The sequence below is a fragment of the Triplophysa dalaica genome, chromosome 25 (genome assembly GCF_015846415.1).
Source record: "Triplophysa dalaica isolate WHDGS20190420 chromosome 25, ASM1584641v1, whole genome shotgun sequence".
Taxonomy (NCBI): Eukaryota; Metazoa; Chordata; class Actinopteri; order Cypriniformes; family Nemacheilidae; genus Triplophysa; species Triplophysa dalaica.
In genome coordinates, this window is record NC_079566.1 from 2,441,055 (window position 1) to 2,466,493 (window position 25,439).

A 25,439-nucleotide genomic window follows, 5' to 3' on the forward strand; every position below is an offset into this window, starting at 1 on the left:
TTCCCCAGAAACTGAAGTGTTTACCTCCAAACGTTACAGAAGTAACACATGTATTTTGTGAACACTAGAGAAGCTAACTCTTAATAAAGAAGGTTAAATAAAAAATACCAGTATGTGAACTTAGTAGTCAGTTGAAGTGTTTATTTAAAAATCCGATGGTCATCTCAATCCTGAGTCTGGATTGATTGAGGGCCATGTTGAAGTGGTTCGGTGGTCAGGATAGCAAAAACCTCTGGCATACATAGGGACCCCCGTCTCCCACCAACAGGCTATCAAACAGCCCTGTTATACTTTACCTTCCTTAAAGCACTGACAAAAACACAGATGCATAGGGAATGTTGTAGGCATTATAAGTATTAAAAACCTCTTTTACATTTAAAAATGTAGGCCTACTGTATGATACATTATTTAGGTTAATTGTAAGTGTAACTTGATAACAAAAAGATTAAAATAGCAGTGTTAAAAAATATGTGATGTCACCTGTCAATTTATGGTTTTGTCTATATCTAACTGTAGCTGTATAATAGAAAGTTTCTTCAGTGGCAAAGAAGATAAATGTTTCACCCAACACAGTGAAACTGGAAGTGTTCCTATATTCTGCACCACAGACAAGAATATAAAAAATGCAATGCAAAGAAATACATTTTTTATGTAGTACAATAAAAGAATGGAATATTAATACATTTAATTTCATGTGTAAGGGAAAGCCAGCAAATGTCATCTCTAAAATCAGATTTTACCAACATAGTTACCATTACTTGATTTTATATTTGTAATATATATTTACATCTTTTTATGTTAGTATTTTTATTTGATTAAACATTATTAAAAATAAATAGCCATTGTGACACGCACTGTGAGTTAGTTGCGTCACTTCTATGTAAATTTGCTCGCCGCTGATTGGTTAATTTTCCGTGTGAGATCTCTAATCTAGATCATAGCCTGCTCCGGAGCAGGTTAGCCATGCAGCGTAAATTACCATGGCGATGAACACCGATTAAAGCTGAGTTACTTTCATGGTACCTAAAACCCAGGGTTGGCGCAAAGTAATCCTAAACTTACCTGGCTAGCCACCTAAACCGGCTTCATGGTACAGGCCCCAGGCCAATGTGTCAAAATCTAATTCTGAGACAAAGTTTTACTTTAGCCATTAATTCCACTATAATTTTAGTTGTTGACATGGTTTAACGCGGTTAATATTAAATAAATATAAAGATATGTATATTAGCTTTTCACATCTGAATCTAAATCTGAAATCTAATATCGCTGATAATCACGCTGTCATTACCATGTCTGCAAGAGGCTTGGGGCACGAAGAACTGTGTGACTGTGCTTTGATCTTTGTGAGCTGTCTTTACTGGAATGCTGCTCTCCAGAGGCATATTGTGCACGTCTGATAGAACAACATGAGCCACAGAGAAATCACTCCAACAAATTGTAGAGTTGGCTTGATAATAATTTCCGATTAAAAAGTGTTGGACCAATATGCATTCTATCTAAAAGCAAAATGCTCACCCAAACCTGCCTGGATGTTCCAACTATGGTAAGAGGCGTTACATTTCCGTCACACGCTTGCGATATTTGACCAATCACTACGCACTGGTTTAACTGGCCAATCATAGCACGCCTCGCTTTTCAGAGCACTGACCTTTGTAAAAAATCCTCGTGTGTCAGGGAGGCGGAGCAAATAGGAGATACAAACATGTTTGGTAAGTGGATAATACTGCGTTTTTTAACCTGAAATCGTGTTTACACATTGCATTACATCTAAAGCCGTGTCATACGACCTCTTTAAAATGACTCGCTGCCAAGAGACACGCCCTCAAAGGTGTGACAGTTAAACAAACCAATCAAACCAACTACGACATCTAGTATTATCCAATCAAGAGTAGGAAGGAAGCGTCTCCATATATGCGTGTGGGATTTTAAACAAATTAAACAAATTTTATTGGTTTACATCTGCTAAAAAAATCACATTTTTGGTTTTTAGATTCGGTAGTTTTGAATTGGACACACTACCAAGGAGGAGTTGGAATTTTGGAAATTTCAAACAGTGGGAGAAGATCTTTAGCCACATGTGTTATAAAGGCATTTTTCTAGAATCCATTGGGAAATCAAATTTTAATTTGAGTCCACACAGAGTCCAACGGACATGTGGACTTATGTTCTTCGAAACCCAGACACTTTATTCAGAAAAATTTAAATAATAATAAGAAAACACTTACCGTACAAATGCAATAAAGTTCCGGCACCTCCTGCTTTGACCACTAATGATGAATTTAAGACCAGCACATGACTATTGAACCAACAATACCATACGTCAACATGCTTGGAATGATTTTGTTTATCTCCTTTAAACATTGTTGTCATCTTAAGTTTTTATACTGTCTCTTTAATAACTTTAAAGTCGAATGAAAATGTGCAGCTTGTGTGTAATGCTGTTCAACACCCGACAAATTCTGTCATCATTTACTCACTCTCATGTTATTTCATACCAATATAAATGTATTTGTTCTGATGAACACATAGATATGAGGAAGCAATTTTCAGTTCTGGGATATCAATGACTACCATAGTAGGAATAATAGAACTGTTTGTTTTCCTAAATTCTTCAAAATATCCCATTTTGCGTTCAACAGAACAAAAAAATATACAATATTTGTATACTTTGGTAGTTGATGATGTCTCGGAATTGCTAACATTCTTCCAAATATCTTTCTCTGTGTTTCTCAGAACAAAGACATTTATACAGATTTGAAACAGCATGGGGTGAGTAAATGATGACAGAATTTGATCATTGGGTGAATTATCCCTTTAAGTTGTGATGTCTACCTGCTTTTCGTTTACCAAGGAAAAACAAACACAGGAATTAGTAAATGAATTTTATTCTCTCAAAACAAGAAACAATTAAAAATTCATATTTTGTGGCAATTTTCCCATCTTCCCGAACTGTGTGACTCCTAATTCAACAACCGTTGTGTCCGCTGTGTTTAACAACACACGGGAGAACATTGTCCAGTCCAGAGTTTAGAGTCTTCGTCCAGCACCATCCAATGGGAACCATTTTTTATACCATTTTCTTTATAACAATAATAAAATAAAATATACTTGCAACTTTTTTCCAAGTCAACCTTGAATAAATATAAATTTTCTTTACTTTTTTCCCCTTGTTTTTTTTTCTTTCATGTGTTTAATTTTCTTTTCTTTCCTTTTGAAAACGTCAAGAAACGATGAGTGCCAAGAGGTGGAATGTTGCATTGAATGTCTGAACCATCTGCCACAATACCTCGACCCGAGTCCACGGTTGATCAGATCAAGGGTCTGGTCCACATGCACTGTACACAAAACTGCGGAAAGATCCCAGATGTCTATCAAAAACATGCTGTGTTACTCAGACAGTGTGCTCAATCCATGTTGCAGACCCTTTTCAACATGCTTGCTTTGAATAAATGAGCCATTCTAGTGGAACAACTGAGTTATGACAGACCCGTAACATAATCTACGGCTGTCTCCACATGTACACAAACATGGCTGCCGCTGAAGGGAGACATGTACGATTTTCATTTAACGTTCAATTTGAGGCTTGTGCCTTACTTTGCAATGAATATTGTACATTTATTGAGTTTTCCTCTGCCATCTGTTATTTTTCTCGATAGCTTTTTTCATTAATGATGGCCACACCTGTATCTGAGCTCTGTAAAAATACAGAAGAATTGTCTAAAGGATGACAATCACATCTTTAGATTGTTGCATTCAGTCTCTTTGAAAACCATGCACTAGAGAATTTCATATTAAAAATAATACAAACGTTGAAAATGGCTGATCCTGAAATATTTTTCTTTTTTTTGAAAGTTGCAGCCTTGAGGAAAATAATTTGCATTCATGCAAACAAAAGGAAAAAAAATCCCCATGAACTTCATACAGTACATTAACAAAGAATGTCATACCGGAGCACAAAAAGGTCTATATGTTTCTTTCATAATTCCGTTTTTTCCTGAATTAAACAGGAACTCTGGCATATTCATTTACATATTCATCATCAAATGCTAAAGATCACGAGGAGATCTGGCTTCTCGGAGTATGAACATCATCTTTCCGAGGTTCCCTTTTCTTAGCCAAGTGCTTCTTTCTTAAAGGAGCTTTTTCAGAGCTTGGCTCAGAGTAATGGCTGCAATGCATCGAGTTCTAGTTAAGAAACACTGACATCTCTTTGAATAAAACAGAGAGTAAACAGCCAGAATAGTATGATGTCTTCCTTTCCCAGTTCCTGTGCTCCAACCGCGACGGTGAGTCAGAACTCTGCTGTGTAAGGCGACCGCATCTCTTCGGAGACGTCCTGTGGCTTTATTTCCCTGCACGTGACAGCAGCATGCTGTTTTCTTTTCGTTTGTTTTTTGGCAGAAGGACGCAGGCCTTTTCGCAGCCTCTCGTCGAACGGGCTCAGAGAACACGACATCAAGCATGCAGTGTAACCAGGACATGACCCGTCGAGACTGTTTTCTCTCTTCCTGCAGCTGGAGCTACTCATGTCGTTCTCTACCTCTCACCACCCCGTGCCGCTACGACCGAGTGTTGGACTTCTCCACGCCTGATTCTGGAGGTTTACGACTTAAAGGTGCCAAGGTTGGGTCCACCAAAGAGGTGGGAGGAAAGAGCTTGTACCAGCCAATCACCATGTTGGTCAGCTCTAAATCGTCCAATAGGATCTGGGCTGCTCCCATGAAAGATTTGTGGTCCATGCGTCCATAGTCCCCCCAAACGATGATCTGTTAGGGAAGGAACAAACGGTTATGCCTTATATTATTATATAGTGTAAGATACACATATTGTTATTTATGTCCATAAACTGTTTGTTCTAAAATATACATGACCATAAATGTTTCTCAAAGTCACCGTGAGCTGGAAGATGTTATCGTTTTTACTTGCGTTTTTTGACGCATTTCCGAGTGAAATGGAATTTCTAATGAGAAAAATTGCGGCCGTGGATAACCTCTTTCTCTGCGATTTGATTGGATTTAAAAAAACAGTCGTTGCATTTGGAATTGGAACATGCAGCTCAATGAAGTTGAAGGGGAGGAGTTAACGCTCCACCCAAGCCGTCTAACATACATCATTTATGACGGATAGTCATTACCGAACGGAAGTGCATTTTCAGATTTTAACTAAAGATTATGATTTACAATTAAGGCTGCAAATTTTCATGAAAAAATAAGCATTGTAATTTTGAATGTCACTGGGACTGTCATGATCCTGCCTCTTCTTGTCTTGATATTCTAGCCTTGTGGCAGGGTCATGAAAGCCCCATGTGTTTGGTATGGATAGAGACATGGCATTGCTTGTTTGGCGTGCCATGCGCTCTCTCCGGTCCAGTATTTGTTCTTGCCATCGCATTGGTTCCCTATATAATACCCTTGTGTTTTCTGTCTTGTGACCCTTCATTTTGTATTGCTTTGATTTGTGTGATTACTCAAATTGTTGTTCATGGTGATGCACATTGCTCGCAACGCTGTGTTCGTTTGAGAAGACGTCTGATTATTCCTTGTTCCTAGAAGTTTCCTGTTTTAGTCTAGTTTAGTTCGTTATAGCTTATGTCAATGCGCTGTCTTTAGTCTAGTCAAGTGTAGTCAGTCTATGTTCCTGTCAACCCTTCGTGTAACCCCCTTGTAATGTTGTTTTACCCCCTCGTGGGTTTTTGTTTTGTGTTTTTATAAAAATCTTCTTTTCCACCCACTTCTGACTCCGCCTGGGTTCTTGGTCTTTGCATTTTCTGACAGTGACTTTGAACCACAGTATTTTGAAGGCTGGTGGAATTTTAAGGTATGAATGATTGCATTTGGTACTGATTTTTACCACCTTGTGGTATTGAAGGGGATTTAACACTACCACTTTTCCACATAATTTACTGTAAAAATACATGAGTATGGATGCTGCCCTGGTGTTACCTGTAAAACTTTCCCTTCAGGATTCTCCTCAAACTGCAGCTGCTGTTGATAAAGAGGATCCAGTGTTTTTCTTGCTGTCCGTGTTTTCTTCTTGTTGATGCACTTCCCGTTGTCTAACAGATATACTTTAACGTAGGGTGCTGCAAATCGAATGAGATAAGGATTTAGTTCTGAACCACAGAATAGGCCATAATTAAAAAAAAGAAGACCGGTCGTTTCGGCGTACCTGGCGTCTGTTTGTTGCCAGGTTTGCCCACCAGGCCTCTAGCCCGAATAACTTCCACATCCAGCCTCTCCTTCCGGTGAACCATACCGATCTGTATGTCGCCTGCAATAAAAAGATCACAGTGAAACTCTCAGAGCAGAGGAAACATTTCCTTTTAACCTGTTAAAAAAGGTTATGTCGAACTTATCAACTAGGCCAATGTAATATGGAAGTAAGGATACCTACCCATTGGAGGTGTGGCCAATGTCTGTCTCCCTGCCAGCTGGGCTGGGCCTAGACCATCCAAAAACTCAGTGAATTGACTGTCTGATGAAATCTTCACCCCAGGGAAGATAAAACTTTAAAGAAAAAGACCAGTAAATAAGGTGTAAATGTAATGAGACTTTTATTTTATTTTAAACTTTAGTAGGCAGAAGTCACAGTACGTACTTTCCAGGTTTAGCCTTTTCACCATCGTCTGCGGTCTCTCTACTGGGCTGACGTGTCATTCTGTTCTTCATCTCGATGGCCAATCCCGTCTCCACGCTTCGCTGGATTGCCAGGCGCACCGGCTTCTTCTTCCTGCCTTCCTCTGAAAAAGAGATAAATGAATGAGAAGACAAACACATGACAATTCTACCCCCCATCCTCAACTGAGCCAGGAGACAGTTGAGCCGTGAAGTGTTTACACACCGGAAAGTCAGTCTGCGGTTTACTTCTGCGAATTAAACTAGGATAGTTGTTAAATTCTCAGTGAAAATGCATTTGGATAAAAGGTTCACCTTGAAGGTCGCTTTGGATAAAGCATCCACCAAATGCATAAATGTCAATGTAAAATAATACGACACATATTGCATCAATGCATACAGGCTTCCTAATGCACATGTCGCATTGGAACACCTGCCACCAAGGTCAAACCCTGTCTCCCTCTCCTTCACAACGCAACAAACATCGACACAAGCTCATCCGACAGTTCATCTGCTTCATCACAACAGAGAAAACAGCATCAATCGCACATTATATTGCTCTGAGTATTTTATTTGAAAAGAGCAGAAGACCATGCGCAGTGTCCTCCACGCAGCACACAGCGAGCGTGGATTCTTACCTCCGTCACCCACTTCAAAGGAGTTCATACAGGGGAAGTAGACGGCCAGCGCCTCGAAGGACGCAGACAGGCTAAGTCTGCTCTGGGATCGCTGCATGCGCGAGCCGGGGAGAGTGGCGCTACTGTCCTGCCCTTGTCTGCCCATTTTGTCACCCCAGCGTCTTCGGATACCTCAAACTACAGTGCACAGAGACCTTTCAGAGATGGTTTTGGAGAAAACGGTATCCGAGGCTTCTCATCAGCAGCATGTGCCGCCGCTCGTCTGGTTTATTTCTCAGGAGAGTGTTGATCTGCGGTGAGGACGCTGTCTGAGACGGTCTGGTCTGTTGCGAGGTACCGCTCATCTTGCAGGGGACTGGGAGGGAGGGCGGTAACGTGCGTGTGGCTTGCAAATGATGCGGCCAATCAGAGGCAGAGGAACTGAGAAGCCACTCGAGCAAGATTGAGCTCTGCCTAGAGATATGTCTTCACACAGACGCACATAAAAACACACGCACATGACTTGCCTTCTGACTGCAGCTTCATCTGCCACGCACAATAATATGGTCTTTTTGATATCTTGACGTCTTAAATTTCTCGCATTTTCATCTAGTAGTAGATATGTTAACAAGGATGTTTATTGAGACAAAGCTACAGGAAGCTTGATTTCGCCAGTAACAGTCTACACTAAAAGTTTTTTTCAGGCTGTATCGTTTCATTAAGAACATGTAACATCTAATCTTTTTGTTGCACAAATGGTTCTTTTTTGTGAAAAAATGATCTTCAAACTGTAAAAGGATAAGAAGGAAGTGTTTTTTAAGAACCTTTGATTGAAAGGTTCCTCGGGAAACCAATGGCATTGCTTTTATGGCATTGCTGATATTTTGAAGTGTTTGTGTGTTTAGAATATGACAAAGACCCTTAAATAGACAGGGGTCTTACTTATTATTGAATATTCATCTTTACAACAATATATATTTTATCGTAATAAGATGAAAGTATTTTTAGAAACATTAATATTTGACATGATTTTCAGGACAAATAGATTGCCAGCAAATTCTCATTTGCATAATGACTTTCGCTACTTACCATTACACTCAGTGATGATTCTCATTTTTGTCATAGAAATCTGTATATTAAAAATTTAAAAGAGGAAAATCCGAAATATCCTAAAAATAAAACAATCTTTAAGTGTCTACCCTCCTTTTGCCTTCCGCACATCGAAAACAAATCCATAAATATGTTACAGTATAAAATCCTCACCTTTGCAGAATACCATCTGAAAATAGTAACGTCTCAACCTTCCTATTAAAGTCTGAAGAGAGTTGAATGCAGCTGTGACTCATATCGCTGCTTCAATATCAAAACATCTGACAAACTCAAACAGTGTTAGCCGACACTGTCAACACAAAAAAGCATGTGTGTTCGTGGACAAAATCAAGTTTCTCTTGATTTATTTCTTTTCAAGTACTTCTTCACTGAATTTAAAATTCTGACAACATACTAAAAATAACCCTGGGTGGGTGAAATTGTTGTGACGTAAACCACTGCCTCTAGTTAAACCCGCTAATAATAACAAAATGACAATGATGTAGAGTTTACCAGCAGAGGCTTATCTGACATTTCACTCATACTGTGTGGTCTCAAAGTGCCAGTACAAAAGGGAACCGTGTCATGTAAATAAAACTGTTATAAAATAAACTGGGTCCTGAATAAGTGGGGGAGAAAGGAATCGTTCCCATCTTACCATCTCCTGAGCCATTGCCTTCTGTGACCCCATGACCTCTACCCACTCCCGTCTACAGTAGCAGATAGGTGCAAGAGAGATGAGCATGTTATTAACACCTGGACCACACACAGATGATTAAAATGAGGCAATATTATTACAAGTGCTTTACACAACCTTGTATAACCAAGCTTCTGACATCTAGTGAGCGGTCTACCCAGACAACCTTTTAAGGACTCTTAGACTCCCACATGAATAATGTACAACAAAATAAGATAACCATCGATTGGAAAAAGTCTTGGAACTTCTCGGAGAAGGCAATCCCAAAACGCATTGCAAAAAAGTATAAAAAGTTCAATTAAGATTATAAATCTACTTCTGAACTACACAGAGAGGTAATGAGAAACAAAATGTAAATGCTGTGGTGGCCTTATTGTTAGAGAGTCGGACACATGACCAGAAGGTTTGATTTTCAGGGCCGGTGGGCAGCGACTGAGGTGCCTTTGAGCAAGGCATCTTACCCCTACTTGCTCTCCGGGCGCTGCAGTGATAGCTGTCCACTGCTCTGGGTGTACATGTGATCACCACTTGCTGTGCGTATGTTCACTACTCTCTGGATGGGTTAAACGCAGAGGTCACATTTCGGGTATGGGTCACCATACGTGACAAACAGGTCACCTTCACCTTAAGCCTATGTACAGTTTGGAACACACTAGGAACTACACAGCAACACCTTGAACACTCTAGCAACAACATACTAACACTTTAATCACACCGGCAACCTCAGAACAACACCTTGAACAACACCTCAAACACTCTGGCAACCACAGAGCAACACCTCAAACACTCTAGCAACACCACAGCTACAAATAGAACAGTCTAGTAACAAGACAGCAACACCTCGAACACTCTAGCAACCACACAGCAACACCTCAAACACCATAGCAACCACACAGCAACACCTTAAATACTCTCGTAACCACACAGCAACACCTCAAACACCCTAGCAACCACACAGCAACACCTCAAACACCCTAGCAACCACACAGCAACACCTCGAACACTCTAGCAACAACACAGCTACAAAAAGAACAGTCTAGTAACAAGATAGCAACACCTCAAACAGTCTAGCAACAACTCAGCTACAAATAGAACAGTCTAGTAACAAGACAGCAACACCTCGAACAGTCTAGCAACCACAGAGCAACACCTTGAGTACTCTCGTAACCACACAGCAACACCTCGAACACTCTAGCAACAACACAACTACAAATAGAACAGTCTAGTAACAAGACAGCAACACCTCGAACAGTCTAGCAACCACACAGCAACACCTCAAATACTCTCGTAACCACACAGCAACACATCGAACACCCTAGCCACCACACAACTACAAATAGAACAGTCCAGTAACCACACAGCAACTGCTCAAATACTCTCGTAACCACACAGCAACACCTCGAACACCCTAGCCACCACACAGCAACAACTCAAACACTCTAGCAACCACACGACAACACCTTGTACACTCTAGCAACCACATAGCAACACCTCTAACACTGTAGAAACAACACAGCATCACATAGAACACCCTAGCAACCACACAGCAACAACTCAAACACTCTAGCAACCACAAACCAACAACTCAAACAATCTAGCAACTACCCGAACACTCTGTCAACCACAGAGCAACAACGTGAACACTCTAGCGACCACACAGCAACACCTTGAACACCCTAGCAACCTTCAAACACACAACAACACCTCAAAAACCCTAGCAACCACACAGCAACAACTCAAACACTCTAGCAACCACAAAGCAACAACTCAAACAATCTAGCAACGCCCCATACACTCTAAATACCACAAAGCAACACCCTGAACACTCAAGCAACCACACAACAACACCTCAAACACCCTTGCAACCACAAAGCAACACCTCAAACACCCTTGCAACCACATAGCAACACCTTAAACACCCCAACAACCACACAGCAACTCCTCAAACACCATAGCAACCACACAGCAACACCTTAAACACCCCGATACCACACAGCAAGTCCTCAAACACCCTAGCAACCACACAGCAACAACTCAAACAATCTAGCAACACCCCGAACACTCAAAATCCCACAGAGCAACACCGTGAACAATCTAGAAAACACACAGCAACACCTCAAACACCCTTGCAACCACATAGCAACACCTTAAACACCCTAGCAACCTCACTGCAACATCTTGAACACTCTAGGAACAATTCACAATAGAAGTGTTATTTTTTAAAGTAACATGAGATTATTTTGATGATGCAGGTCATATGGTAATTACATCGGTACACCATTACGTGCTGCTACATGAAAACAGCAGTTTGTCGTCACCCAATACTGACGTGCAGCACCACCTCCCCCGGACTGTCTGTGTGTGAAAATCTGAGGAATAACAGGGAATATTTTTAGCTGAATATGACTGATCTGGCAGGATTTAGAAAAGAGAACATCTTAAAATATGCGCTGAGAATGAGCCTGTCGAATATGGAAACATGGTGATCTTTGTAGCGAATCATTTCTTCATCTGTTCTGATACTACAGATATATCTTGTATGGCTGTGAATGGATCCTGGTGCCCAACAAACAATGAAAACACAAGAAAGATCAGAGTGCACAGTGTTTCGGCGTCAAGACCACTCTCCCGAAAAATTCTAAACCACAGATGTGTTCCAGTTTATACAGAAAAGATTAAGCAAGTCTGTCCAGCAGCAAAGCTGTTTAAAACCCAGCAGTCTTTCCTCAACAGACAGCAACAGGACATCTGTGAAGTCAATATACCCCCCTGCATGTGTCAACGGAGGTATATCTAGTTAATTTAAAAGGGAAGCGTCGACCGGTGTCTCTGAACAGACTCTAATGACTGAACTGTATGACCATGCTGAGCATCTGGTTAAATCCATCTCATCCTTGCAGGTCTTTATGAGACAGAAGGAGGTGTGAGGCATGTCCACATCAGAGGAGATCCCTGATTCCCACCTGGGAGCTGTAGACAGGAACATGCACTTCCTAAATTCTACCCTACACTTCAGTGCTGTGTACATGTAAATGTGTGTGTGTCCGGACTAATGTTTTTTTTTCCAAGAAAGAGAGAACAACAAAGTCATTTTAGGACATTAATTGATATTTGGAGGCAAAGGTAGTTTCTAATTTTTCTTTCAAAATCACTGTTTAAAGCAGTGCTGTGAAAAATTACGCAATTAATATTTCAGATTTATGTGTTCAAAATATTTAGCGTCATCCTTTGGCTAACGTTACATTATATGATCACGCCCTTATTCATACAAAGGCTTTTAAATAGTGGTGGGCCGTTAACGGCGTTAACGCCGTTAACGCAGTGAGACTCTTATCGCGCGATAAAAAAAGGTAGGTCGAGACAAGTAGGTCTATTGGCTCTTTTCATTAACATATAAATCACTCGCGCTTGACACGCCATTCGCGTTTGGTCTGAACACAACATAACGTTACTGTGAAATTACCGCATCAAAAGTGACGTGCTAACATGGATGCAGCTATGAAGCCGCCGGGTTTGCTTCAGGGAATATTAATTTTTAAGAAGCTTCCCAATAGAAACATCGACAAGACTAAGGTTGTTTGCACCTTGTGCAATGCGGAATTGGTTTAAAAAAACACTTTCTCTCAACAGGTAGTGGTCTAACTTTAGTTGAAACCAGTAACTTTGTATTGAGATCTAATGTATTATGGCTCCTGTATGACATATCGCTTGTTGCTCCCTCACTCTTTGTAAGTCGCTTTGGATAAAAGCGTCTGCTAAATGACTAAATGTAAATGTATGTAGGAGCTCTTCCAGTCTCAAGTACCACCTAAACGCAAATCATCCCTTAGCTAATGCGGAAGTAAACACAAGTTCATCTTATTGAACATAATTTAATTTTCATCACCAATTATCATAGTAGAACAGCTTTCTCAAGCAGTTTGTGATGCATTTTGGAAACAGGAGATGAGCCCCTGGTCTAATGCGCCACCTGGGTTGAGAAACCCGTTCTCAAAGACTTGCTTTTAGTCATTATTTGGGTGGCACACATATTCTGAATGCCTTCGGCAGAATTCAAATGAGCCATTTTAATCTAGATTAATCTAGATTAAAAAAATTAATCTATGCCCACCACTACTTTTAAACCATTCATTTGAAACGTCTTTGACGCATGTCTATAATTAATGTTACAACTAATACAAAATAATTGTATAGATACATTAGCAATATGAATATATCAGTGATAAAGATTAACACTCATAATATAGTGGCATTAAAGAAATATTAATAGAAAAAGTTATTATGTTTTTCTAAATTAATTTGGAGATTAAATGTGAAATTATTAGAATTTTAATGTTAGGTGAAATTAATTACAATTAATTTCCAAAGAAAGGTGTGATTTTGAATAATATTAATATTATTATATTAATATATAATATAAAAGAAATTGCATTAGCAAGCTTGCATTAGCCGATCGCATCAGGTGCAGCTAATCAATTTTAACCAATAGTCACACAACACATACTAGACAGCGTCCTATTTAAGTTACCTTTCTTACCTGCTTAATCGTACCGCACTCAAAACCCACCTCCAACCCCATCTCCTCCATATCTGTCTGTATCTGTCAGATCATTTGAATTCAATAATGAATGACTTCAAATCTATTCAGGCTCAGTTTTATGAATAATTTGTGCCAGTTTTGTGGCGTCTGCACTGCGATGAGATAATCAGAATTAATGGTCCTGATTGATTTGATATGCTGAGCCGTGAACCTCTTGGATAACACTGTAAAAGGTTCAACATTAAGAATGACCAAATCTCTCTTTAACAAAGGAACACTTGGCTCAACTGTCTTGAACCTGAAGTGTTGTTTCCCAAAGAGAGTTTATAACTTTACTTTTTTCTTAAGGATTAGTCTGTTGTGATGTACTTTTTGTAGTTGCCGTTTCATGTTTATTCACAGGTTTCTATTTAAGACTGTCTTGTACTTGTTGCCCCAGAGCCATACAGGCACCATAACCTGCCTCAACTATGATATAACTGAGGTCATTTATAATTCAGGAACCAACCAGACGTCTAAAATTGTTAGCAGGTATACTTTAAATGCAAAAGGCACAATCCACTCACCCTCTGGGTCCAGCTGGGATGTACTTTGGCTCTTTTTCCCCAGTCCCACCATGGCAGCCATCTTCGCCCCAAAACTCGAACGTCTCTTCTTGTCATCATCCTCGTCATCATTTCTACCCAGCGAACACATGTCTCCGCCGACGCTGGAACTCTTTGTGATGTTGGAGCCGGGTGTGGCCGTTTGAGCCCTGTGTTTTTTTTTAGATGTAAACTCACTGTCAGCGGGTCAGGTGAAAGTTGATGCAGGCAAAAGAGGGGTTAAGGACAGAAAGAAAGAGAGAGGAAGACAGCGGAGAGAGGAAGGGACAGGCTTCAGCTACAGACTCGAAGGTAAACATTGTTACATCATCTACAGGTACCAGGATGGAGCAACATCAACAGTGACCAGTAACCACTAGCAGACATATGAAAATGTTGGACAACATTGTTGGTCCAAAGGCCTTTTTGCCTGCTTTCAATGCAAATATGCAAAGAAGTGCAAAGTCAAAAACGACTTCTTTTCTGTTTTGAATTTTAGGGGAAACATGTAAGACAAAGTTGATACATAAATACATTCTGAACACTAACAATTTCATCTGGGTTGCCGAGTTCACCTGCCACATAGACTTATTAACAAATAAATAAAACCCTATAGGATAGCGAGCATCCATTTAATCAGCACTGAGATGTTTCTTTTTAAAATGTCTTTCAGATCTTGCAGCCTCAAATATAGGCCAAAAACACAGTCATATTTATCCTATGAGACAGTTTGAAGGAAGCTTATATAATGACCTATTTAGGTGACATAACCAGCAGAAAATAATGAGACGGTGAGTCATAAAACTGAAGTTCATTGTTCTGATAACATAAGTAAGGGAAGCTTTATATGACAATACTATCAGATGAGAATATGAGGACAACCAGTTAATTTCTACAGTTATAATAAAGCCGACACATCTATAGTTCCTATAGCAACTGCACCATCAACCCTCATCTTTGCTTTGAATGTTAAAGTCTTCATAAGCAGGATCATCTGTCTGTAGAATTAAAATGCACTTTGACTGTGTGTTAATATTAAAGGGGTCATATGGCGCGAATACGTGTTTTTCTGTGTCTTTGGTGTGTTTTAAGCTGCCCTTTCATGTATTACAAACATAAAATTGCAAAAATTAAGTGTCAGAATAAAAGATACATTCTATCTAAAAGCGAATGCTCACCCAGATCTGCCTGAAACACCTTGTGTAACCACACCCCCACAAATCTACGTGAGTTTACTAAGACCGCCAAAATGTGTACGCAAGTAAGGTGGTGTACCTGTCAGCACAATTGAAGAAGAACCTGATGTTCCAAATATGGTAAGAGGCGTTACATTTCCGTCACAAGCTTGCAGTATTCCACCAGTCACTACGCAATGGTTAACTGGCCAATCATAGCACACCTTGCTTAACTAATTTTTTCTTGTTTTTAAAATGACTTTCCCGTTTGACACCTGCAAGTATAAAAACTCTTAAGACAATTGAAGGTTGTGCAACATCTGATGGATTTGTTGCTATTTGGTAAAATATACAAATCACACCAAATGTATATTTTGCCAGTTAGACTCCACAAATAGTATACAAGATGCATAAAAGTGCAAATCGGCAGAAAAGTAAACCTGACACACCTGCAAGCTTAAATAGAGATAGCAACTGTTTATCTGTCACTGTTGATGGTTGTAAAGACGACAGTGAAATTATGTAAGAGACAGTTTTCTTGGGGATCTATGGGGCAGGAAGGGGGTGGAGATAGGTGTCATCCAGCGCTAACAAAGACATAATCAGTGTGCACATCAAATATTCCTTATGCGTGTAAGGAATATTTGATGCGCACACATAATCACAAATTTGCACATCACACATCAGAGATAATGTCACAAAATGTGTTTACCAGAGACACGCAACGTGATTTACACTGTTAGGTAAACACCTCTCAAACAATCAAAGTCTTCATATAACTTTCACTATCAGCATAAAGTCTGATGTAATTCTGTGTCAAATCTGGCCATTATTTTACCCCATATAAAAAAAACACTTCATGCTGATAGTCAAAAGTTGTGCTACACAACACCCATCAAACTAATTATTTGCATTTATGACTTACTATGAAAGGTTCTTCACAGCGATGGCACAATTTTTAGGTTAATGATAATAACCTAATTAGTTTGGGTATTCTCACCGTTTTCCACTACAAAGAACCTTTTGTAAGGCAGAAGTGACCACGGTAACCCACACTGGCACTGGTTACATTGGTTACACTTAACCTAACCTACACAAAATGGCCTCTAGGTCTACGAGATGCTGACCTCTCAGGTTCCTCCTCTTCTCCTTCCCCTTCTGGGTTCTCAGCAGCACCACCCACCTCCCCTTCCTGCCCCGCCCCCTGAGCACTTCCTGCCGCTGGCTCCACCTGTTCCTCCACCACCACAGTGCCCTCCTCTCCCTGACTCTGAAGAGCCTCCGCACGGCTGACACAAACAAATAAACCATTCCATGACATCAAGAAAGGAAGCATGCGTGACAGAAAAGACAAAGAAGAGACAGACTTGACATGCAGACGATGAAGTTCCAATGAAAACAACAGTATAAATGTGGGCACATAAATTTAAGGTGGAAACAAAGAATCAGAATGATTTCATACTCTTCTAGACTTAATTTAACCTGTAGTTTAAACCTTAACAGTTAATGTTAATGAAGAAATAAGATTTTATATAAAGAAAACAACAATAAACAATAATTTGTTTTGTTTTTGCCAGAAATCTATATATTATTTAACAATTGTAATCATTATAGAGATATGTCAATATATTTTGGCTTTAAAAAAGTAATGAAATGTGTTTTTGGATTCGAGTTATATTTTAATCAAAAACAATCCTTCAATGTCTTAAAATAAACAGAATTTTCATCTTGTAAAATTTAATTTACATTCTTTTCTCTTCAAAACCTGCTATCATGTTCAAAATCATCCAGCATGTGTTGTGATCTCAGCCGTACACTCTGGTCACATTAAAGTTCGGATGTTTTCAACTCAACTTGAAGTGAGAACTTTAGCGTGCCCAGAGTGTCCACGACCGATCAGGCCTCCACGGCTGTGAGAGATCATAGGTCAGTGTGATTTAGAGTCTGAATACCTGATCTTGCGGCTGGCCCGCGCTCTTTCTGACTGGACAGACATGTAACTCGTGCTGCTAAGCCGAGACGCACTCGACATAGCGGACACGTCGCTTACATCGCTGTCCGATGATCTCATGGACAGATTATCCGTTCCTCTCTGTAAAAAAGCAAAATGAAGATTTTAACAATAATGTTACAAAACTCGTACATCACATATTCTTGACGCTTTATAAGCATCAAATTAATTATGTTAATTATGAAGGAACACATCCCACGTCTGACACATTCAGATAATCATTTTGTTTTTTTAAGCATATCATTTTTAATGTACCCCATTGTACTTGTTGGGGTTCTACGATTTAATTTCACAATGCAAACGACTTTAAATGCATTAACTTGCACCATCATTTACTCATAAACATTTGCTATTCACAGAGTGATGCAGTGATGAAGGGATTTAACCAGCAATTAAAACTTATGCCTTTGTCAAAATGAGCAACGTAAAAGTGAAGAAAAATTGACAGAATCAAACTGTTTCTAACATACCCTTGATGGATCCTTTAAAATACCTGTGAAAAAAAGACAAAAAAGATGTAGTGACACCCAGCAGACACAATCTGATTTTGTAAATATTGTTGGGTAATATAAACATACATTCACACAATGCGCAAAGCGACACAAACCGGACACCAGATAAAGATTTTCTCAGTGATTTCTCACAATGAACACTAACATCTGGGTAACAAACTGCCACAAAATGTTTCTCAGATACATACAACTTTCTGAATACCAGGATACATGTCAACGCCGATTAGCATCACCTGATCAAATTCTTTACAAACAGTCTTAAAATTGTATTTCATTTTAAGATAGTAACATGAAACCCACACACACACGTTTATTCAATAAAGTGCTTCTTTTTTGGTAGTGTTTTGAGTGAATGCAAGTGCATCCTACAAAAGGATAGCTACACATTCTTAGACATAAAAGTTGTCTGTTGAAGTTGTTTATGTTAAAGTCAGTCTGTACACCGTACCTGCATCTTCATTCTCTGATACTGTCTCTACCGCTGGTGTGTGGATGAAACACAATGAGAGAACAGACACATGACATAATGTTATGATGATGACACACACACACACACACACAGATTTTAGATGAATTTCTGACTGAGCAACTCATCAGTCAAAACATACAGAAGCAAACAGATCAAGAAAAGTTATGGAAGATATAAAGCAGTGTCTCCCTGATCTGACATTCTGCGGTCTTCTAATAAGATGATAATGTGATTTAATAACTGAGATTACACAATACAACACTAAACTCAGCTCAGCTACATTCACAATGTGGTTTTATTTTCAATATCTGTTTACTAAATTCCAACACAAGCCATATCATCAGCTTTAACAGTATATTCTCTGAATCCCCCATTTTCATTTAGGTTAACGTACCAAAGTCTGCTCTATGCTGTAAGTACATACGATAAGCGACATCTTGGCTTCAATAAAAACTAGTTAATTTCCTACACAACCATAAATGTGCCCGACGCAGAACAAATAGAAGAATAATGAAAAGTTTCTGCGTGAGCCTTCATTCAGTCTTTCTTATAGTAAACAGGATCTGTCAAGTTTCACAAAGACTAAAAACCATCAGCGAAGTCATACATATTAAAGCTGCTAGAGATGTAGAAATGCTCAGAAACACACCTCACACCAACAAGAAAAACTTAAGGAAGGAGCTACACATCAGAAAGACTTAGATCCCTTAAAAGCACACTAAGGTTTGTCTACTCTACTAAGGGCCGATTGTACGATACCAGTGGTTTTCTTCTGCAGGTCTCCCCATGTCACTTCTGAAGATACACACAAGGAAAAACAGTAAATGATCCTGCTTAACTCAACCATAGAAACACACAAACCCAACGCTTCATCAGAGAGCAAACTGAATTCGTACGGAAAGAAACTGCATAGCCTACTGTAAATGTAATGCACGTAATGCAAACGAAAGATTAATAGAAATTCAGAGCTTGGATTGTCTTTAAAAGAACTTCGTTCCCTCTTTTCTCTTTGCGATGACTCCAAAACTGTTCTCATATAAATAAAACACTGATGTAATATGTTACTTAAAGTGACACCGGAAATGAAAATTCTGTCATCATTTACTCACCTCGAGTTGTTCCAAATCTCTATAAATGTCTTTTTTCTGATGAACAAAGAAAAAGATATTTGGAAGAATGCTTATAACAGATCTAAACCCCATAGTAGGAACAATTACTTTATCATTTGTTTTGTTCTGTTGAACACTAAAGAAGACATCTTGAAGAATGTCTGGGGTCTTTTTCCTACTACGGGAGTCAATAGGGCATGAGATCTGTTTTATAAGCGTTCTTCCAAATATATTTCTCTGTGTTCATCAGAACAAAGACATTAATACACATTAGGAATGATGACAGATCTTTCATTTTCGGGTGAAGTATCCCTTTAATAGTGAATATTAAAAGAAAAATAATGAAATGCGAGTTCCTTAAACGTGATATTACAGCATAAATCTAGAACTTCCCGAACAATGTCATTGCGCCATCTAGAGGTATATGAAAATACTCAGTTTACACATGGGTGCATTGCCTTAAAAAAACCCAAATATTAGAAGTTATTTAAGCTATAAATACAGTTTTAATACGGCAGTGCAAGCTGGACAATGTTCTTGTAAACAATCGAAAACATCAGCTCTCGTGCAGTAAATCCCTTCAAAACAAACACACTGTGTAAAACATTCACACACTTGCCTTTCCTCCCGTTGACAGCTGAGGGAGCTACAGGCTTTTCCTCTGGTTCTTGTGTTAAAAACGACACAAACCCAGCCAACAATGAAGTTAATGAGAGAGTGAAGAAACATTTTCCTTCAACACACAGCAACATTCTAACAGAAGATGAACTATGCTGACATACACATGTACATACATTCTACCAAAATGAAAGTAAAACTGTCAAAAAAAGAGAAAGCAAGCTAATATGCTCAAGCTATGTTTAGCACACTACTCACATTTTCTGCCTGCGTGTAGTACATACGGTGAAGTTTACCACATAGCACACAGTGAGGTACACTGTATAAGATGTAACCAAAGCTTATTTTAATTCATTATTTGACAAAAAAATGCTTTACCTTCAGAATAAAAACGTGACTGTTTGTTATATCAAGCACACAACATAATAAGTTCATACTACTGTGTGGAATGTTTATAAACGCTTACCGTTTCACGTGCTATTCTATTAACTAGTATGCAGATACTGTAGAGTATGCAGAACAGATGTATTTCATTCTGAACGTTACCAATGCTGCGTCCCAATTATACTATGCCCTTAAAGTATGAACTGTTTTTGTTGTGGAAAAGTATATACATTTTACTGCGTATCAAAACTGCATGGACGCACTGGGACATACTAACGCAAAACAGAAGTGGCCGTTGTTGCCTAGACGACTGTGATCCTTAGCTGTCACGAACATCTAAATACAGCTCGCATTTAAGTGTTTATTCATTTATTATTTTGTATGTATGCTTTACTGTATGCTTACATTTTTCTATTTATCGAAGCTAAACTCCGCCCTCTCGCGGTGAGTTGTGGGTAATATCCGCCGTTAAGTCTCCGTGGATACACTTCGAATTTTCACCAAAAATAGTAGACCATCCGGGTACTTTGAGAATACTCCTTTCAGCATACTAAGATTTGGGACGTACTAATTCTATTTTCGAATACTACTTAGGACGGATTGTATGCGAATTGGGACGCAGCACAAGAGTTCTACTTCATGCGCTGACACGTAGACCAATCAGCATGTGACATCATCACAGAAGCCCGACAGTCACCCCGATAGGTCTGTGCAGCCCCGCATGAAGTCGAACAAGCCTACATCTTTGGGCTCCGCATACATATGTTTGTATGTATTCCATACACTGACACACCTGGCGCAGACGCCTGTTGGACAGGAGGTGGGGCTGTTGATGGTGAAGGAGCAGGAGGGGCCGGCCCAGGGGGAGGAGGAGGGGCAGGAGGGGGAGTGGCATGCGAGACAGGAGGAGTGTGTGTTTGAGGGGGTGTGGCAGGAGGATGATGAGGAGAAGGTGGAACAGGGCTATGAGCAGTGGGATGTGCAATGGTAGGACCAGGAACAGGAGGCTCCATTCCCATGTAAGCTTTGATGGTAAAAGAAGACAACATGGTTTGAGGGATGGGGTTGGAGGCAATGAAAAGCATCACTAACTATTATTTCTGATGATCTTGTAATTTGCTGTTTAATAGAGTCGCTAAAAATAATTATTAATATTGAAATAGAAGTTCTCATTTTTATCAGATCAAATGATATGACTTTGATAGTCTAAACAGCATTACCAGCCACTGTTTGTGAAATCTGCGGAGGCGCAGGGGGCGGGGCTGGGGATTGTGAAGTCCCTCCCACTGATTCACACATTCATACAGAAACGAGAGCAAGTACAGAAAAAGAAAAGTATACCATAAGATGTGAGAACGAGAACAGAAGAACGAAGGAAACAGAACAGAAATCTGGGTAAAGCTAAACTAATCTGCTCTACAAATCAAGTCCAAAAGTAGAAAGTGCAAAGTCTTCCTTTCCAAGTCACTCAACATGAGTCACTCCAAATGCAAATTTAGTCGAGCACGCCCTACCAACGGCATTTTGGGAACATTTGCACATATTTATGAAATGATCATTGATAGTCAATAGTGAAATGACAAGTGCAACATTTAGAAACAAGCTGTATATTTAATATATCAATAATAACAAGTCAATGATAAATATAAATCTGAGTTGAATGCCTGTCCTCATGGAATCATCAAAATCATATGTGCGCTTGAATGATGATGAGCATATGGTTCATGTATCCTATTAAATAAATCTACCAGTCACAGTCTGAGGAAGTTGGCAGCATGGGTTGATAAGTAAGGCCAATAATGTTTTTAACTTAATTTGTTTGACTTAAGGTAGTGAGCTTTTATTTAAAATATAATTTGGATTAAGATTTATAGCACTTTTAGCGATTCATCCGGACACACACACACTAACAGACGCATAAAACACACACACATCTTACATTCATAATAATATTTTAACAGGTATTGCCAAAGCACAAACGAATGGTTCCTTTAACCGCACTAAACAAATGGCAAAAACAAATCCGGTGACATGTTAACTTCACAGACCAACGCTAACAGGTTTAGAGAAGATGATAAAGCTGTAATAAAACAGACTGAGGCTACACACACAGAAGCCAGTGTTTACAGACCTTCAAGAGGCTCAGTCATGCCCTCGCCATCTTCTGGGAAAAAGGGTGACAAAAGAACCAAGCCGTGTTGTGTTATGGAAAGAAGCTTACTTTAAGAATATGTTACATTATCCAATTTTGCAGAAGCTAGTTTACACTATACACTATACCATTGGCCAAAGTACAGCATATACTTGAACTGTAGTTGCAGGTGAGCATTTGATCTGATTGGGTCAGGACCTTCCGCTAGTCGCCCAAACAACTTCTTTGTTAATGATTTGTTTGTTTTGTTTTTTTGGCTTTATATCTTAGGATCTAGAATCATGAACGTTTTCACAAAAGCTCCCCAAAACCTTTAAGTAAGCTAGTTTATTTACTCACTTCTGTCCATGGTAACCTTCGGTGGGACCTGGGGTAGCTGCCGACCTCTCCGACTTGATACCGGTGTGCTGGTGGGACTTGTTTGAACCGATCCGCTGCGTGGGTTTGCCCTGCGGGATACACGGTGCGTCAGTATTGATGATAAAGCGTCTGAAGATTGTTTGGTGGTTGAGTCATAAAACTGCACAAAGACCACAGCTGGTCATGCTGATGAGAAAAGACTAGGAAACTACAATTATATCTGTGTCATAAAACAAAGTTCACGTTAAGTTGTCATATTTTGGACTGACACAGAAAATAAGTCAATGTTTGGCACAGCTTTCTCAGGGGTTAGTAAAAATGAAAAAGAAGCAAAAATATTTGGTGAAAGTTATGTTCTGTAGGCAAAGTTTGTAAAACAACCTACAAAAGTTTGAATCTCACGCAACCATTCAAAAACAACTTCAGATTAAATTACTTTTTGTGTACCAGTATTTCTTTTTTTGATCACATTTTTATTAGTTCCTACTGCTGTAATGCATAAATATACCCTGCATCCGAAATCGTCCTACGAGTCATGCGAAGTATGTCCGAAACCCCAGTACGCTAAAAACAGCAGATGGCCTACTGCTTCCGCCGAGATTTTTGAGTGATCATTGGATGGATACAACCCTATCATGCAATGGAAGTTGAGCAACGGTCCTATTTCAAACGTAAATCACATAAAAATAGGCGAAAACTTTAAAGCAGGTGTCCGATTTCAAAAGTTAGTGCTAATAAATGAATCTCTCGTGATTAAATTAAGTTTTTATTAACGTCAACATACAGGTTGTTGTTAATACGTCATGTGTCAAAGAGCAGTGGGGTCACATGACAATAAACATGGCGGATGCATTACGTCCGAAATGTATTCATACTACTCCCGCACATACTATATAGAACGAGTAAGGGATAATCTACGGCTAGCCGTGCATTTAAAGATTTTAACGCAGGACGTGGCGAAGAACCACGTGATTCACTTCCTTTAATACATGGCTAGCCGTGGGTAATCCCACTTATATAATGGATATTTGCCAAGTTAAAGCTTTTATTGATGTTAACAGTGTCGTTATAGATCAAACTGTGAAAATAACGGTTATTTTGTCAGTTCATTTTAAATGTAATCGAACTGACTGGAGCTACCCGTGCGTTAAAGGCTTTTAATGGACACCATCCAGCCAATCAGAATCCAGTGTTCAAACAGACCATGGTATAAACTGTTTAAACGGTCGATTTAAATTCAGTACATACTGTCACAGTATGTGATTTCGGACACAGCTATAGTTACATATATTCAAACGGTAGAGTAATATATCATATTATTATTGTCATTATTGATTTTACTAACAAAATAGTTCTTTTACAAACTGTTCAACGACAGTAATGAGCATTTGGGTGCAAAATTGGCTTACTTATGAAACTTTGCATTATCTTGATAGTCCCAAACATATACTTCATTTTACTTGTCGAAAATGAAATAATTACTTTTGGGGTAAAACATAACCCACACAGTTTTGTGAGATTCACCCTTGGATAGTTTGAAAGCACAAAAAAATCACCAGTCTAATTCTACGTAGTATTAAAGCATGCATTTAAATGGATAAATATGTCAAAGTCAAGTGCATTTTATTCACATTACGGAATATAAAATGCACATTGACGCCACAGTAAACACAATGATCTTTCAAGCACCTTTTGAGCTGAAAGTCGCATTTGTATATCGTATAGCATTATATAATAAACTGTGGCACATTCAAGAGCAACTGTGCCTCTTGCATCAGTGAAACGTCATGCACAAATTTATGTTCCTTGTGACTTATGATGTGCCCGGCAAATCATGAGTCAAAAGGTTTAATGGCCTCTCAGAAGGAGTGATGTGGTCAGCATCAGGACAGGTGCGTTTGACTGCTAAAGCTGCAAGAAAGGTGAGAAGGCCAACAGCACACGCACTCAAACAGCCCACAACTTAAAGCAGATACTGTTCAACTACAAACAAATAATAATAATGTTAGTCAAAAACAAAAAGGTAAGAAAGTAAACTGTACGATGCCAGGTGCACACCATTATATCCCAAGAGAATATAACAGGTGTGTTTATAATCGAAATGAAAAGACGTTAGTAACCGTCATCGCTAAATAGAAATGAAGAGAAATCAAAAACAGCATCGTTACGACAGGGTTAAATGAAAGAGGAAGTGGAGAGGGGCATTCCAGGTGACAGGAAGCAGAAGGCATGGTTTGGTTTAGCGGATCAGTGCTTAGTTGTGATTGGTCTGGGTCACCTCGATAAGGCGGGAGAGGGAGGGGCAGATCTCCCTGACGGTAAGGATGGCATGGATCTCATGTAGCCGGAGTCGGGCCGCTCAGACGAGCGGGAACGGGTGTAGACCGGATGATCCATCATGGGCCTCTGATCAGCTGACCTGGACCTGTAATGGTCATGCCTGACCACCATGCTGCGGCTGTACCTGCAGAGTGTTAGTCAAACAATGGATGCTCAGCACGGCTCCAG

The 25,439-nt window shown here is 39.4% G+C and overlaps 1 protein-coding gene across 3 annotated transcripts in view; it reads right to left on the reverse strand.

The window, feature by feature from the left end:
* Positions 1-2,875: 2,875 nt before the first annotated feature.
* rims2b (regulating synaptic membrane exocytosis 2b) overlaps positions 2,876-25,439 on the reverse strand; it is an 86,679-nt gene continuing 64,115 nt past the window's right edge. For all 3 annotated transcript variants that reach the window (XM_056741660.1, XM_056741659.1, XM_056741661.1), the window contains 11 exons: positions 25,210-25,395; positions 22,911-23,020; positions 22,551-22,583; positions 17,798-17,820; positions 17,269-17,408; positions 14,124-14,338; positions 6,598-6,739; positions 6,394-6,506; positions 6,169-6,270; positions 5,943-6,082; positions 2,876-4,766 (listed from right to left, as the gene is read on the reverse strand). In XM_056741660.1, the coding sequence (XP_056597638.1) occupies positions 4,560-4,766; positions 5,943-6,082; positions 6,169-6,270; positions 6,394-6,506; positions 6,598-6,739; positions 14,124-14,338; positions 17,269-17,408; positions 17,798-17,820; positions 22,551-22,583; positions 22,911-23,020; positions 25,210-25,395 (1,411 nt within the window). In that variant the 3' untranslated portion in view covers positions 2,876-4,559. The remainder of the gene's footprint in view (positions 4,767-5,942; positions 6,083-6,168; positions 6,271-6,393; positions 6,507-6,597; positions 6,740-14,123; positions 14,339-17,268; positions 17,409-17,797; positions 17,821-22,550; positions 22,584-22,910; positions 23,021-25,209; positions 25,396-25,439) is intronic.